The 18,560-nt window shown below is 35.0% G+C and overlaps 1 protein-coding gene and 1 pseudogene across 7 annotated transcripts in view; both read left to right on the forward strand.

Moving 5' to 3' along the window:
- EHBP1 (EH domain binding protein 1) overlaps positions 1-18,560 on the forward strand; it is a 602,469-nt gene that overhangs the window by 527,621 nt on the left and 56,288 nt on the right. For 6 of the 7 annotated variants that reach the window (XM_036263545.1, XM_036263548.1, XM_036263550.1 and 3 more), the window contains 2 exons: positions 9,335-9,482; positions 17,975-18,082. In XM_036263545.1, coding sequence (XP_036119438.1) covers positions 9,335-9,482; positions 17,975-18,082 — 256 coding nt within the window. The remainder of the gene's footprint in view (positions 1-9,334; positions 9,483-17,974; positions 18,083-18,560) is intronic. The other variant, XM_036263551.1, reaches the window with a different exon arrangement.
- LOC118631326 lies at positions 5,087-5,180 on the forward strand (annotated as a pseudogene).

Below are 18,560 nucleotides of genomic sequence, written 5' to 3' on the forward strand. Positions count from 1 at the left end.
TGATGTAGAATATAAAACTTCATATACCAGATTGCTTCCAGATACTTTCAAAGAAAGGCTTATTTAGCAACATTAAGTTGATCATGCTCTTTTATGTTTAGAGTTCTTTATTTGTATAGCATGGTATACTAGCACTCAGGTAAAACAAATGCTAAGTTAAAAATAATAGTTGCTGTATCTTGAAATAGAGGGGTATATAAAAAAACTTAAGTATGTTATATTCAGTTTTATGGATTGAATACTAATGAAATCTAAATTCTTAAAATTTGTCTATTTTTTCTGAATTGGTCCTTTTATATTTTCTACTCATATGTTAAAAACTAGACCTTATACTTAAATTCACATTTTGTTTAATATTTTACCTATGTATTTTAAGCAGATTCAAAATTTAGTAGTTACTACAGAAATAAATGTAATCCCCAGGGTTGATCAAAGATTTAATCTGACCAGATGGGGCAAACTTGAGAAAGATTTTGACTTTCCACTCTGTTTTGCAACAAGAAAGGCTGATTTTTTTTTTCTTTCTTTCTTTCTTTGTTAGAGAAACAGAGATCAGGCCATCCCCAGAGAAATGAGCAGGTGTGGCCATTTATAAGCATGTCTGCTTATATTACAAACCAGCATAAGAAAAGTTTGAAATGGATTGAAAAGATCTGCTAAACAGTTTTAATGTTTCACCCTAAATCCTATTTATTCAGTCAAGAGCTGATCAAGGTGTCAGTAAAATACATAGTCCACCCAAATTTTTAAATATCTTGTAATTTTATTTTTTATTTTCATTCTATCTTTGGTAGCAATTAAATAGATGCACTTTAGTAATCCTTGCCTCTGGACAAGGACAGAACTCTTTTTTTTTTTTTTTTTTTTTTGCCCTTTCTGAATGCCTAATAATAGAACTTTGCTTCCTGTCTAATGATGAAAGGGTGGCAGTCAAGTTCTTTCTCTTAGTTTACTACTAAATTGAGGAATTTCATGGACTATTTTGAGAACAGAATCCTAAGAAAAACTAGCATAGATAAGTTAAAATGTATTTAGCTCAATTAATAGAAGTCCAATTACTAAGACTATATGAAACACTAAAGATAACACAAGTAAGCACAGGATATTGTGTGATTAAGGGAGGTAAAGGATGTGCAATTATGGGCTTATTGGTAGAAATAGAGTGCTTTTTCTGTTATAAACACAAACTTACAAAGAATAAAGATACAAACTACATTATTTGAAATATATTTTTAAAGTTTTGTTAAAGCTTATTGGGTAGGCATGTTTCTTAAATAGAAAGACTTTTTAATACATACTTTTCATCTGACTGAATAAAAATATCTAATGTTGTAAAAGACACCCTTGGGTGGGTAATGATCTCAGCAGCCACACTGACAGTTTTTCATGTTCTAATTCACCTTCACAAATCCATGGCATCATTTTTTGGCTAAAGTAATGTCAGTCAGCGACATTTGCGGCATGTATAAAAAGGACCCCCCATGGCAGCCATTTTTATTTGATTCTTAAGATCCAAAGGCTGCTGAAAGAACAATTGAATGAAGTTGAGGATTGGAGAAGCTTGATTTTCTTGTTCTCTGTGAAATGAAACTCTAGTCTTTTTTTTCCTCTTCCCCTTAAAAGCAAAAGTCTGCTAGGGGGTTGTAGCTGTGTCAAAGCCGCTGGGATGCCACTGCTGATCACTTTAATTACTACGACTAAGGAGGATAAAATTAAAAGTAGCACCATTGAAGCAGTGGAAGAAAGCTTGCCTAGATGTCGGTGAACTGTGAAATATAAAAATTGCATACCAATACATTTTTGTGGAAAGGAAACAAGGAATTACATTACTTATTCTTGAAGAGTTTGTCCTTAAATTGTCAAGTTTTATTAGTGCATCTATCTATGGCAAATTGTAGACCATTTCAGAGCGATAAGGAAAATAGTAACTTGAAGACACACTGTGAAAGGGCTAAATATTTTTTCAGTTTATGTCTAAAGTGGTTAGTTCTGATCTACCTTCTGGATTTGAAATTTTTAAATTTATTGTATTTAAATACAAGCTTTTTGCACCATACCAGGACATTTGCCTTGTCCTAAAGATGTTATCAAAGAGAAAAGTAAAGCTTAAATGTACCACATTCAGCACTTTTCTGAAGGCTTATATTTTAAAGTAAGGAACCTGAATTTTAAATGAATATAAGCAAATTAGTTTCTCTTCACATCTCAGCATTCAATAACAGGGGGAATTTAACCTGATTTGTATAACCTGAGAGTAAGGAAAAAACTTTGTTTGTTTATTTTTAATCACAATAACAATAGGGCCTCAAAAATTCTGTACACTACTTATATAATAGAGAGACACTGATTTTAATTCTCACGATGCCATTTACAAGATGTATGACCTTGGGCAGTGTGTTTAAGTGAGATTCAATTCTTGTCAAATCAGAGAGATAGCAGCTAACGTTACAGAGTTGTGAGTAGTAAATGTGCAGAAAACATTGCACAGGCACGAAACTAGTATTTACAAAAATTTGTTATAATTTGTAAAATTTAGCCATGGGGAGGGAGGCCTCCCAAAACACAGCTTCCATCAAAACTTCCAGAGTATACTTCCATCTTACAAAATCTAGATTACCCACATAACTCAGTGTAACTCTAAATAATACTATATAGAAAAAGCTAAATGTCATCAGACCCTTTCCTAGAAATAGAAAGCCTAATTACTTCAGTTTATTTAAGTGTAGACAAGGCAGGTAAATAAAAGATACATAATTTTTCTATGTGTTGAATTTTTCATCTGTACTTTTCTTTTTAATGATATCAGTTTTCAGTGCTACCTTTATATCCCAGTGAAAGATTAATTTTTTTCAGCATAGTAAACATGATTTATTTATAGCTATGAGTGTCTGTCTTCTTTTGAGTATAGAATGGTCAAAACATATAGCAGTAACTCATTTCCATGCTTGGGTCAGTTGGCAAACCATCATTATCAGAAATATTATCTATATATGTGAGCAGTTTGTGCTGAATGCCAGTCAAAAATAATGAAATAATCATTGTCCTTACTCTCTGGTCATTTAATCCCTTTAACATAAACAATGTCTTTTTTTTTTTTTTTTTTTTAGTAAAAGATGATTAGATTTTGTTACTCTCTGTTCTTTAAATATTACTGCAAAAAAAAAGATGACTTTTAATGAAATTTATGTATAAAAATTAAAATAGTTTTACTTATAATGAATCTGGAAATTAATACTATCAATTAAATTAAAATTGGTTGCATCATCAATTGCTATAATTACAAGCTTTTCTTTCTGACCTTAACAATTAACTTCTATTTTCTCAGTTGATTCTTTGTCCTAAGGGAAGTTAATGGGTGAGAAAACAAACAATGCAAATATGCCATCCTACCAGAGAGCTCTAGGCCCTAGCAGAATTGTCTCTGTGGTGTCAGGACATTAGTAGAAAAGTAAATCAAGGCAATCTGATAGGGAACTAGAATTCTGTCAATCAGGCTAAAGATTTTGTGCTGTGTCCATAAACTTTGTTTACTGTAGGGTTTTATGAGTTGTAACCTGCCCTTGCAGTCTGTTAATGAGGCTAAATCTTGCTACTTGAGAATTGAATTACAGCACACCTCTGGGCTAATGGTTATAAACAGAAAGTCCCATTAGGGCTGCATTCTGATTTGTTCATTTGCATTTTTTTTCTATTGTATAGAGAACAATGATGGGTAAATAGGTACAAACAAACAATTTGCATGGAAATTGATGAAGTGTCCCTAATTAGTATTTAGAGTTGGTTTTATTAATGATTGTCTGCTTTAAATTGCACTGTTGGTCAGCTCTCAGAAACATTTGCAGTTGGGATTATTATTTGGGGAGGACGACAGGGCATGAGGAAGGTGGGAGCTTGTGAAAAAAAATTAAGTTCCCATTTCATATTCAGAAAGGTAAAATCACTTATTTTATTTTAACTCAGTTAAGATGACCTAAAACCACTTCATCTTAGTCTGAATCACCAAATTCCAGCTCTGCAAGAAGTTATTATTCACACAGTGAAATGCACTTAAACTTAGTTGCCTGAGGCATATCCAATGATGGTTTTTATTAGTGCTCTTAACTTTTCTTAAGTTTGAAAGATGAAAGTTTAGTAAAAGCTCAATTTTCCTCAGTTGGTCATGTAATTTGATACTTTGAGGGATCAAATAGTTTGCTGGTTAAGAGCAAGGGCTCTGTAGTCAAGTAGACCTGAGCTGAACTCCTGGCTCTGACATCAGTTCTAGCTGTAATGATCTTGGAACTCTAAATCTAAATATCTTCATTGGTAAAAATTGGGTTGTGAAAATTGAATGAGATCATGCGTATAAAGGGCTTGTCACATCAAAGCTTAGGAAATATCAACAACCATCACCAAACTCACCATTGTCAAGCCTGTAGCTCCTTTTATTCCTAATACGTTTTCCAAGTTCTGAAATATTAATAGTGAACTAGGATTTTTGTATATTATTTTTGCATCTTCAGTCTCACCCTGCCCGGTGCATACTGGTCCTCTAACTACAAATAAGCTCTTGTCTCTAAATACTAAAAAAATTTCCCTTGAATTTTAGATTTCTCTTTTGCCCCTACCATAAGTACCACCCACCCTAGGAAGCCTACCATCTCTTCTCTTTCCTTCCTTTCCCCAAGATTTTTTTTAACTAATTTTTATTATAAGAGTAGTACATATCTACTATAGAGAAATTTTTTCAAATGAAGACAAAGAAAACAAAAACATCACATTTCCACATCCAGATGTCTCCACTATAACAGCTTTGTGAATACACTTCTAAGTGTTTTTGTATATATTTTTTATGTGTATTTATTTGACAAAACGACATAATGAGGTTATTAGCCAAGTTGCATTCTTCTCATTTAATACTATGATTATACTCAGATTTCTCTAATTGGTTCAACAATGTCCTTCACAGCTAGTTTATCCAAACCAGTATCTAATAAGGACTATACATTGGATCTGGTTAATCCCTTTTGTTGGCGGTGATGGTGATTGGTGAGTTGGTTTTGTTATGTGTGTGTTTTTATAACTCTCTCATTAAAATGACCAGGTCATTGCTTCTAGGCCTTTTGGCTAAGATCAAGTGTAGTATCTGTTATTACCAGTTTAAAATGACCAGGTCAGTTGTCCTGAATATCCTACCATCTGGATTTATTTGGTTGCTTCCTTGCTGTGTCATTTATCATGTTTTTCTATGCCCTGTGTTTTGATAAACTGGAAATTATATATAAAGGCTTAGTGGATTCACTTTAAACATTTGTGCTAGACTATTCTAGTGGTATACACGTCATGTGTTTCATATAAAAAAACATAATATATGGTTGACCCAATATTAGTGATGCTGAGACTAACCATTAGATTATTGGTCCCTAATCTTTGATCTAGTTTCAGTCTTTCCATTTAATCAGGTTTCCCCCTTACAGCTAGGAAATAATCTATGTGGTATTATTTAAGCATATGTTCCAATTATTATTGCTGTGTAACAAACTACCCCAAACTTAGTGATATAAAAAAGTGTTTATATGCTCACAGATTCTGTGGGTCTGGACTTCAGACAGAGCATGGTGGAGATGCTTGGTCTTTGTTCCATATTGTCTGTGTTTTCAGCTGGAAACTTTAGCAGTTGAGGGTGACTTAAAATTACTAAAGGCTGAGACATCCTCTGAAGGCTTCCTTCATTCACATATCTGGCACTTGGCCAGGAACTCAAGGCAGAACTCAGTTCGGACTGTGGGCTGGAACACCTACATGTAACTTGGGATTCTCAGAGCATGACAGTTGGGTTCCTAGAGAGTACAAAATGCAAGAATTTCAAGAGAACTGGGCCAAAGGGGTGTGGCCTTGGAACTCACCTACAACATTTCTACATTCTATTGATAATATACAAGTCACCAAAGCTGACCCAGATTCATGGAGAAAGGAATTAAACTTTAGCTCTTGATGAGTGAGTGACAAGGTCACACTGGAGAGAGCATGTAGATTTAGAAATTTTATTGTAGCCATCTTTAAAAAATACAGGCTGCTATAGTATAATATTGATATCTTATTCTCCAGCAGACATTTACTTAAGAGCTTTAATAACAGTTGATAATCCTTGCCAGAATCATTCATTTTTTTATGAATGGCAAAGTTATGTTTTTATAGTTTTACCGTTTTGAAATTATCATTATAGCTGGTATTATTTTGTAAATTATTATGAGCTTTCTGTCATAGACTGGGACTGTTTAGTTACCCAAAATTCAGTTCCTACTGAAAATACAAAGTAATTGCTTGATTCTTTCCCTTCAATTATTAATTTTCAGGAGTTATTTTAAAATGAGTTTATATAACCTTATAAGAACTTTTTGAATATCATAATGAATTGATGAATTTTTATTGATTCAATGTGAGATTTCATTGATTCAGTTTCATTGCAGTCATTGTTCTTTTTGATACTGAAATTGTTTCAGTTTGTACACTGGGAGCTTCAAGCTTGTCTCTTGGTCAATTTGATACCCCCATTAATCAACCCTCATTAATTTTGACAGCTCTCATTTCTAGCCATTTGAAAATTTGTGAAAGAATTGCCTAGGCTTGAGCTCCACCAATCTGGTGTCTACCCTGGCAGTTAATAATATTACCTGCCAAGTTTTGTGGGTTTTTTTCCTCACCTGAGGACATTTTTCCATTTTTTGTTCAGGTAGAGTGGGAGGGAGAGAGGGGAACAGAGAGAGAGAGAGAAACATCGACGTGAAAGGGACACATTGAGTGGCTGCCACCCGCACGACCAACCAGGGCTGGGGACAAACTGCAACCGAGTTCCCTTAGTGGGAACTGAACCCGGGTCTCTCAGGACCGCAGGCCGATGCTCTAACTGCTGAACCAAACTGGTCAGGGCTACCTGCCAAGTTTAATTGCCCTTTTTTAATGTTCAGATTCATTAACTTCTTACATTTACTGTAGTTGATTACTCCCTTTTTCATGAAAGCCTCTTCTACTCTGATTATCAAGATACATCAGTGTTCTAGTTCTTCTCCTCTTTCTCTGTCTTTTCCTTTTCTGATCTGAATATAGGTATTTTCCATGTTTTAGTTAGTAGCCCTTCTTTTTCTATAATAGCTCTTGTGCTTTCGTGTATTTCTGTAATTTCAACCATCAGCTCGGTGGTCGTAGTTGGACTTTAATTCTAACATCAATTTCACTTCTCAGCAACATACTAACATCTTTACCGAGATGTACTACCAACCTCTCAACCCCAGTCTGTCTTACCCCAAACCTCCTCTCCTTCCCTTCTTATAGTTCCTCTTAGTTCTATTTGTATTCTTAGCAGCCACAGTTCTATTAGTTACCCAAGTTTAAAACTTCTGAGTCAGCTTTTTTCTTCTGTCCATATCTAATTAGTTACCAAGAATTGGCACAGGTACCAATTCTACCTCTAAAATATTATCTTACATTTGTATCTTTCCATTCCCATTGCTACTGTCCTAGTTCTAAGTCTCATTACCACTTCCTTGGACTGTTATAATAGCCTCTTTCAGTCCATCTGTGCCAACCTATCAATACAGTTGTCAGATCAATCTTTCTCAAATACACCTCTGGTTGGTCACACACAAAACCAAACATTCTGTTGGCCCTCACTTTCTTAGAGTAAAAATAAAGTACTTCACCCTGTTGGACAGGGCCTCTACAGTCTATCTATAGAGCTTTTTTTTTTTTCTTTCTTGCCTTGTCATTCTGTCACTATTTTTGCCTTATACTCAAGAAAACTAGACTATGTACTTTTCCCCCAATATACTTTCTTGTCTCCGTGTCTTTGTACTGTTCCTACCCTCTAGTTTCTACTACACTGACTCACCTAACTACTGACTTATCTCTACCCATTTCAATTCCTGCTCATTCTGCAGGCCCAACTCAAAAACCATGATACCATGATGCCTTCTGTTTGTTCCTTAGCCAAAATGTTCCTTCTTCTGAACTCTAGCTGCATTTTGATCAGACCTTGTTATTGTGGCTGTTTATCTTTCCCCTTGTATTATACACTTTAGAAAGGATGAATTATAAATTTTCAGACTTGAAATTTCTATAGCAAATACCAAGTACCAAGGTATGTACTTCTATAGCAAATACCAAGTACCAAGGTATGTACTAAGGACCATAGTTATAAACATAAATCAGATACAGCTCTGCCTTCAAGTAACTCAGTTCTACTGAGAAGGGAGCATTAGTACACAGTTATAATATAACTTGACAAGTATTATTTAAAACAATAGTCACACACACACACACACACACACACACACACACAGTACTTTGAGAAGCAGGGAAGGCTAGTCAGAAGTTTAGTGGAGTTAAACTGAACCTTGAAGAATAAGCAGGAGTTAAATAAAATCAGAGAAGAACATTACAGGAAGAAGAAATGACATACTCAAATCCATGAAACTATAAGCCATTCTGTATGAATAGATGTGAGGTTTAATGGAGGCTGGGAGAGGTTAAGGGAAGGTAATACTTTAAAGATATGTTAGGGCCAGATTATTTCAGGCTTTGTTTTGTCATAATAATGCCTTATTTTACAATTTCACATTCATTTTGTGTAATTCATAACAACCCTTTTTAGTAGGCAAAAACCATTTTAGTTATTTAATTCTCTGTAGTTTTTGGTTATTTTAAACATCAAAAACCACATTAGATTTTACATTTTCATTTCAATGTGCATCTGAGGGGAGAGAGTAGGGAATGGGGATACTACATCAATTACCCATTTCTGAATTTAAAACTACCAGCAGCAATAACTTGTATAACTAATATACTGTTCTCATTCCCATTCCTACTCCAGTTTCCTAAAATACCATTTCCTATATTTGATCAACAAGGTGCAACAGCATTTTTTGCCATCTAAGATGTTTTTTTAGTCAGTGCTCTATGTTTTATTAGAAAATAGCAAGTTAAATTACATTCTTAAAAATAAGGTACTAATTGAAATTCTGTTTTCAATAATATGACTCTTTTCTGTAAGCCTAATTATTTTATTAATAACTGGGTCTGCTATTTCCTCAGTAATATATATTGCCAAACATTCTTTAGAGGCTAGTTTGAATTTTTAACAGACATTTTAATGCAATAATTTTGTAAATTTTTTTTTAGAAATCTGATTCTAGGATGTCTTTTAAAAATGGTGTGACATCCAACTGATATAGGGCATCCTATTTATAATGTGGGCCAAGCACCATGCTGTAAACCAGTTACTATCATGATGATCAGATTGAAAATGAAATTGCATTTCTGTCAATTACTGAGTTGGCAACTGTTCAATATATCTTAGCAGCAAGATGAAGAGCGACGTCGGCAGCTGAGAGAGAGAGCTCGTCAGCTAATAGCAGAAGCTCGATCTGGAGTGAAGATGTCAGAACTTCCCAGCTATGGTGAAATGGCTACAGAAAAGTTGAAAGAAAGGTCAAAGGCATCTGGAGGTGAGTTAAAGAATCTTGTATCATATTCTACAGAAAACCCAGAAATCCTCAGTAGACACTTTGGGACTTTTTATTCTTTCTTCAAAATGTTGCATCAAATACATAAAGTTTCTAACCTTTTGATATGTTGCAAAAAAACTTAAAGAAAGCATAAAAAATCAGTAGATGACTATTGCTATTTTTCAAATCAACTTTTTGGCTTTATTTTTAACAACTGGGAGTATTTTCTTAGAATATAATTTAGAAGAAAACTCAGACAGACTGGTTTGTGGTTCCCCATGGTATTAGGAGTAAGTAAAATGCAATCCAATCCTCAACATCTAGATCACAAGACTTGTTAGGTGGGGAGCTTTGGCATGAAACGTTTTTACTTTGAACCAGATCTTTAGAAAGTAGCTTCAAGAAGTTGTGGCATTATAACCTGACATATAAAAAGTTTTAATAAGTCTCATATTCATTTATTCTTAGTTTCCTTATCCTAATAGGGTTTTCTTCAATATCTGCAGAAATTAATCTAAGCTTGCAAGTGTTGGGACAAGGACTATTTATACTGTAATTAAAGAGAATTTTAATTTGCCCCTCAGTGCTCAATTTGGGTATCTTTAAGTTGGAACTTTTTAGAGTTTTATTTAAGAGGCCTGTGGGTTTTCTGTTATTTCAAATATATATATGTGTGTGCGTGTGTGTGTATGACCTATTTATCTACCAAAACATGTCAGGTACTTGTCCTAAGTTAATCTTAGAATGCTAAGATTACTGTAAAGAGTAGGCAAGTGAAGACTCAAAAAAGACTTTAGAGAACTGAAACAAAGGTAAGCTATTTCTAGGTCAATGATAAGTTTCTTCAAAGTAAACTGAAACATACTGCTGTTATTTCTTTTTTTTTTTTTTTATCCTCACCCGAGGACATTTTTTCATTTTTTTGTTCAGATAGAGTGTGAGGGAGGGAAGGAAGGAGGGAGGGAGGGGGGAGAGAGAGAGAGAAAGAAACATCAACGTGAAAGGGACACATCAAGTGGCTGCCACCCACATGACCAACCAGGGCCGGGGACAAACTGCAACCGAGGTACGTGCCCTTAGCGGGAACCGAACCCGGGTCTCTCTGGACCGCAGGCCGACACTCTAACCGCTGAGCCAAACCAGCCAGGGTTGTACTGCTGTTATTTCTAATTGATTCCTTATATTAGAAGTTTAATGTTGTAGAGAATTCCAATTAATGCCTATAGCATATAATCTTCTATCTCATAAATTTGAAAGCTGCTTTCCCAAACAGCTATGTATCTTGTACCTCTTCTCAGAATGTTTACATCTTAGGTAAATACTTCATGTTTACCTTTTCAATTCTTATCATACAGTTTTTATTGCAATTTCTACACTCTCTACTAAAGTTTTATAGTAACATGACTAACTGCTCACAGCTATATTTACATAATGCTATGATAATTTGCTTTTATTTATTATTAATAACAAGATGTTTCTTTGATGTTATAAAAATTCCAGATATTCTGCCCTGGCTGATTTGGCTCAGTGGTTGGAGCATCGGCCTGTGGACCGTGGGTTTGAATACAGTCAAGGGCACGTATCTCGGTTGTGGTTCAGTCCTCGCCCTGGTCGGGGTCATGTGGGAGGCAGCCAGTCTATGTCTCTCTCTTACATTGATGTTTCTCTCTCTCTCTCTCACTCTTCCACATACTCTATCTGAAGATAAATAGAAAAATATCCTCGAGAGAAGATTTAAAATAAAAATTCCAGGTATTCTAAGTATCTTAAAATCTTTTGCTTTTTTATATCTTATAATGAGAGAAAAAAAACTCATGTGCTAGACCCTTCAGATAGACTGTCCTGAAGTTACTAACCCTACCTAACTGTGGCATCATAGACCCACAGGAGAACAGTAATAATAGCATTGAGAATATCCAGAGTCTCTTTCTAATTTTTCCCCCAGTGGTAAGCAACTAACAAGGCCAGATGAGCTGTAAACTCTGGGACAGCTAAAAATTAAATATTTTGATTGATGGTGTGGGATGGGTCAGCTATGCAATTGATCTAATCTCTAGAATCCAACCCTGGTTGAGGCTAAGTCAGGACATAACTAAATAGAGAAACTTTATCAGTATTACAGCTCCCAGAATAGACATCTTTTCTACTTGGTAGCTAGAGAAAATGAGGACCATATTTAAGCATCATTCAACAGTTAACAAAGTAAATAAAGAACAAGTGAGGATTGGATCTCCAGAGCTAGCAAAGAAGTACAGACTAGAACAAGGAAAGCCAAGTAAAATAAAGATGGGACAGGTTTGAACAGGTGACTTATAAGAACTTGCTGAGGAGCACAGACTCTGTTCTCTAAGACCAAAGTGACCAGGGTCCATTTCTCCTATAGGACACACCATACCTTGGATGTTGGAAGCAGCCACATATCAGATGGTAGACTCTTACTCAGGTTGACCTTTAACAAATGGAGCAGGCCAGATATTGGCCTGTCTCCACAAAGATTAGGTCTGCTCTGGCCTCCAAGATCTAAGCTGAAGCTACTGGGACTGAGAGCTGGGGGAAGAGACCTTTAGGACAAAGGAGACTGTAAAATTTCTGCCTGAAATTCTGTCATTTATATAGATACATTTATCCATTAGCAGTGCCAGCCACTGTGTGGACAGGATTCGGCAAACTTCCTGAAAAGGACCAGAGTAAATTCATTCAGCTCTGCAGGCCATGTGGTCTCTGTCTTAATGACTCAACTCTGCCCTCGTAGCCTGAAAGCAGCTTTGAACAATATGTAAATTGGCATGCCTGTTATTTTACCCAAAAAAGTGATGGGCCGGATTTTGCCCATGCACTATAGTTTGCTGATCCTTGTAAAGCAAATTAAATTCACTCGGGTTCACAAGAGTCTAATTCCTAAGGGAAATGATGCTATGAGGTTGGTAAGTCAGGAGAAAGAATTAACAAATTAGTGTTTATTCTTCCAATGTCTAGAGGGAATCATCAGATCTGAATAAGGAATAGAGTGAAAGGAGGAGAAAAATAAGTAAGGACCAGCCTAGATGGAGGACTAGGGTAGGAAGATTTTGGAAGCAGCAGTCCAGAGTGAAAAAGACAAGGGAGTAGTCAAGAGCTAAAATAATAAAGTGAAAGCATAGCCTAGGGGGTGGGGGTTGAACTTGATTGTTATCCGAACTCATTGGCTGCACCATTCTCGGGTAGCTACCAGGCTCAGTGAAGAAAGGAAACAAGGTGAGGAGTCTTCACCTTCATGACATCCACAGAAAATACATGTAAGGTACTTTAGGTCATGTATAGCCATGCATTTGGGAAACCCATTTGCATCCCAGTGCAATGGGAAATAGCCTAATAATTTTGAAAAACAGAACCACACCTGTCCAAGGAGCTACAGTCTGCTTTTGCTTGCCTCCTTTTGACAATTTCAAGACATACGAGAAAATCAGGTTATGTTGTGATAAACAGCCTGACCCCCTTTATCTCCATTAATCAGTTCTAGACTCTACTGCGATAAATGAATTTCCGCGAAGTAGGATTCTTTATTTATACAGTCGTCCCTCACCGCAAAAGTCGAAGAGCGAAGTGGCGAGGGATGACTGTACTACATGTTTTTTCAATTTCTGCATCATTTTGTAGTTATAGACATACAGCAGCCTCACTTTAAAATTCTCACTCTGTGTAACAAAGTTGTGGGTTCATTTCATTGTATTGATCATATTTGTCAAGGTACAGGTGTTTGGGGACAAAGTTTGTATTTTCATTTTTAGTTGAGTGGTAGTATAGTCAGAGATGATGGCCTGATTTTCTACTCTGAGATTAATAAGTTTGCCCTGGCCGGTTTGGTTCAGTGGTTAGAGCGTCGGCCTGTGGTCCAGAGAATTAATAAGTTTATTTTGGCCAATTAAATGTTACATTTTTATTAAGAATTCATAGGCACATGCAAGGAGGTGTCTATCTTGTTTTAAGATGATATTATGTCATATATTTCTTATACAGTGATACCTCGGTTCTCGAATGCCTCGGTTTTCGACCAAATGGAGATTCGAGAAACTTTTGTCTCGGAATCCGAACAAATATTTGGAACTCGAACTTCCGAGATGAGCCGAGTTGAGCCGAATGGCGTTCATTCGGCCCAGCGCGCCTTGCTTGCGTCATCAGTGTGAGTGCAGAGAGAGAGTCACGCTTTGTGGAGTCACGCTTTCCTATTGGTTTCATTGCTTTGGTTCTCGAACAATTCGGTTCTCGACCGTCCTCCTGGAACGAATTATGTTCAAGAACCGAGGTATCACTGTATATTACATAGTATATTGTATATAATATATTTTATATGTTTTATATATATGCATATATTCTGTAGTTTTTCACTTTGGTTTGTGTTAGGTTAGGGTCATTAACTTTTAAACTAACATTTTTACCTCTCTTTGATTTAAATAAAGTAGTGTACTTTGTTTTTGTATTGCAAATGAATAAAGAAAATCTTTTTTTTATTTTGTCCATGAGAATGTTCATGTGCCTGCATTATCCTTATTTCAATTGTGGCAAATAGATTTATCTAAAATTATTGAATCAAAATGAAATCTTGTAGGACTTCGGTGATTTTTATTTTCAGCTTCTATTAATAATATAATTGTATTGTGTGTTTTTTATTTCTATAGTATAACTTTGAAAGTTATGGATTTTATAGGGGTTGGAAAATTTTTAAATTATGATACAAATGAGAATTTTTTTTTTTTAATCACTCGAGGACATTTTTCCATTTTTTGTTCAGATAGAGTGGGAAGGGGAGAGAGGAAGAGAGAGAGAGAGAAACATTGATGTGAAAGGGACACATTGAGTGGCTACCACCCGCACGGCCAACCAGGGCCGGGGACAAACCGCAACTGAGGTACATGCCCTTAGCGGGAACCAAACCCGGTCTCTCTGGAGCGCAGGTCAACGTTCTAACCGCTGAGCCAAACCGGCCAGGGCTTTTTGAATGTTTTTAATGATACGCACCCTCAGTTTCTTTTTTAAAAGTACAGATATTTTTTATTTGTTTTTACTGACACTAGATTTTCTAGTTTTTTATTTAATTTATTTGTAAACAGTAAGTTTTACCAGACTGTCCTTATTGCTGTGCTGTTAGTCACGTCACTGGGATTCCCACTTTGCTTACACTGCTGTGCGGTGTCAACTGGAATGCATTGTTTCACTCTGGCGCATATCCAATCTCCTTTTCCCTTGTCCCACACACATTATGCATGCCATACCTGCAAATCAGCTTCTGTTGTGTAATGAATCTAATTTACTTTCTGCCACACTCATACTAGGTTTTCAGTGGTTAGCCATAAAGATAGTTAAATATATCAGTATTGGTATGGTATAGGTGTAGGTGTAGATATATATTATGTAGTATCTTAGATACACACAGACACACACGCACTTTAATTCTGCTAGAATGCATTTAGAGTATTTCCACAGGTGTTAAGAAATGTGTAACGTTAACTGCTGAAAAGAATTCAAGGGTTCATTGTAAAACTGAAGTCAGTGAATGGAAAGAAAATGGAAATCCATTCTTAAGAAGATCTGAGCTTTATAGGAGATCAATTTTTACTCTTGCCCTCCCAAATAGTAATCCTTTTATCTAAGGTTAGCAATACATATATAAACATTGAGTAACCCACTCAGCATTACTGGTGAGTAGTAGTGTAGATAGAGATTTCATTTAGCTGGGAAGTAAAATGAATGGTATCTGCTTAACATCAAACAGGAACTTGGCACTGTACAAGTGGGTAATGAAAGAAGGTGCAGTTTTCTACACATTTCCAGAACCTGCAAGTACCCATATCTGACCACATTTCCAGATTTAAATATTTCTTTTCATAACAATGCTATCTTTCTAGTCACAGGCTGGAGAGTCAGTATTGACATGAGAACAGCCTTCCTGTCCTCAGTATTCCTTCCCTAACTACCCACTCCTGTCCAGTTGGTTTTTAGATCATGTCATACCCACTTCCCAATTCTTTTATCCTGGGTTAGGCTCTCCAAACTGCTTGCCTGAGGGCTTCTAAATCTTCAACATGGATTTTCTGCCTCCAGCCTTTCTGTACTCCTAACATGTAGGTCAGCAATCTTGCATGAAGGATGATGTCACATGGATGATACACCCTACACCACTTTTTCTTTCACATAAGAAGGCATATCAGATTGTAAGAACGAGTGATAGTATAGAAATAGTATTGAAGCTACTCTAATTTTTAAAAGACACAGCTTTATGCTTATATTGCTAATTGTTTTATACACCATTCTTTGAACAAAATATACCTTTTCCTGCTGCCTGTAATGCCCTCTCAATTGTACTTTTTATTTTATTTTTTAAGATATAAATCATACCATTTATTTATTTGAATTTTAGAGGATGTTTGTTAAAGCTGGGGACAGTGAAACAAGAAAGGGCTGGGGAAATGAGCCTAGGCTGCTTTGGCTCACTAAGAAGTCAGAGACAAGGGGCCTTGCCGGAATGAACTGCCACTGCCCATTGCTGCCCTGTTTGCAAGCCTTGTGGGGTCTCTTAGAGTCTAGGAGATGCATGCCTGTGGGTTATCCACACCAGCAGGAATTTTGGTTGTTGCATGAAACACAGTTAAAGCAATATTAATTTTTTTAAAACTTACCTTTCCTATATTTCATGTTTTTAAAATCCTGTACATTTCTTAAGACCCAATTTGAAGGTTGGCACTTACACAAAAAAATTCCTGCTACTATTGGCAAAGAACAATCTTTTCATCTTTAGAATTTGCTCTGTACCTAGTTTTTACTGCGTAACACTTACCTGCCCTACATAGTATTGTAGTCACCTGAATATGTGTTGTAAATTGCAGGTGTGGTATACAATAGAAGTTTCTTGAATCAATAAATGAATGTTGAATTTTATGCTTTCTAGATTAATTATGGTCAGTGATAATAAATAGAGACTGGTTGGCAGCAACAAAGTACTCCAGTGTATAAACCATTGATAGTAAACTATTTCTGACACAGTAATTTGAGAAAGTGTTCTGAACAGTTACTTAGCATTCAGAAGATATTTATTAATTAATTTACATTTACTCCAAAATTATTTAGAGAAGAATCTTTGAGGATAATGAAGATGAACATGCTGACTTTTTTGAATGTATTCAAATAGTTGTGCTAAGCACAGTTAATTAGAAAAGGTCTCTCAAGTGATTGTACTTAAATATAATTGTAGCCAAATATAATGCGTGTCTTACAAGCATTTAGCAATGTTTTTCCCCTGGGGGCATTTCTCAACCTTTTTTTCTTTGTTGTGTTCTTCTGAATGGCTTACATAATTCGTGAGAAGTGTTCAATAAATGTAAACTGTTGTTATTAGTGTTGATGTTATAGTAAGGATTTACTTGGGAAGCCCAAAATCAAACACAACAGTATACAAGGAAAATGACAAATATTGAGGATTAAGCCAAAGCTGTAGAATTTTGGAATTTCTCTATTGTAATAGTTTTTCAAATACCTCATTATTAATATTAGTTACCCAATTTGAAAAAATAAACTGTAGAGTATTAGGGATATTCTTCAACTCCTAGAGCTAGACAGATACTTCTCCAAAAGGTTACACTGCCTGTCAATAGCAGAATTTAAAGTTAACCTCTAGTATGCAAATCATATTATTGCTGTGCCTTTTAAAATGTATAAATAAATATCAAAAACTTAATCAATTTTTATTACTAGGATTTAAAGAGGAAAATATACGATAGAAATCTTTAATGTAAAAAAGAGTTGATTAATTCATTGTAACCTAAAGCTTTACTAAGTGTAAAAAAAATTGTGTAAGACTTCCTCATTCCCATGCATTTAACTTTGAATAATAACAGTTTTTTCCAGCTTGAACTCTTCCAAGATGTACTGTTTTGTTTCTGAACTTTCTTTGCATGAAAGTACTATCTATTCTAGTCTTAATCTTGTCTTTTAATTTATCCATAATGCTTTTATGATAATATTTCATTAAAAGCACAAAAGCATTCATCTTCATACAAATGATTTAAATATAGCTACAAGCTTTTAAAGAATGACTTGTTTCTTTATACATTTATATCTAATAAATGATGAAAATGTGAAATATATAAATATTATTTGATGACTGTTACCAAACCAATTTTATTTCTGTATGCCATTATTTGTGATCACTAATAGAATACTTTTTAAAATATAGGAACTCAGTGAGCTCAGCGACTCAGAAATAGTGTGTGGCAAATTGTCAAAACCTTTGCATCTGCTTTGATGTGACAATTCATCTTTGACATATGAATGTAGGATATAAATGTTAATCCAATAGTGAAAGACTGACTTAAAACTGATTTTGTAACTGGCTGATCTGTGTCAGACTTGAATTTGAATAACTAACTAAAATACTGGTTTTCCTTCTTTAGTGTTTAGGACAAATAATATAAAACAGATACTGTGCAGTATACTAACATTATTGCTACATGTTCCTACAGATGAAAATGATAATATTGAGATAGATACTAACGAGGAGATTCCTGAAGGCTTTGTTATAGGAGATGGAGATGAACTTACTAACTTAGAAAATGACCTTGATACTCCCGGTAATTTCAAATTATAAATATTTTGTGTCCTGCTGCATGGCAAACTTTATCATTATATTTTTATTATTATCTCATTAATGGTGATAATAAGTTCTTTTTGTCGTTTTATTACATTTATGTCCTCACGAATCATTTAACTAAATCCACCTTCCATCAACTTTGTTATTATTTGTTTTAGATTTAGTTAAAATTATCAATAAAATTGGAATAGCAAATTGTAGTTAGAGTTCTCTTATTACTAAGATTTACTTAAAAACTTTTTTTGTTTAATTATATATTAATTTGAGAGAGAGAGAGAGAGAGAGAGAGAGAGAGACATCAGTTTGTTGTTCCAATCATTCATACGTTCATTGGTTGTGCCCGGGCTAGGATTCACTTTTATATTTTATGTTATATGATACAATTTGTAGGCATTCAATCATTGGTTCCCTTCTTAACCTAAATATTTTGGTGTAATGTTACAAGGTATAGATATAGT

The sequence above is a fragment of the Molossus molossus genome, unplaced genomic scaffold, assembly GCF_014108415.1.
Source record: "Molossus molossus isolate mMolMol1 unplaced genomic scaffold, mMolMol1.p scaffold_m16_p_15, whole genome shotgun sequence".
Lineage (NCBI taxonomy): Eukaryota > Metazoa > Chordata > Mammalia > Chiroptera > Molossidae > Molossus > Molossus molossus.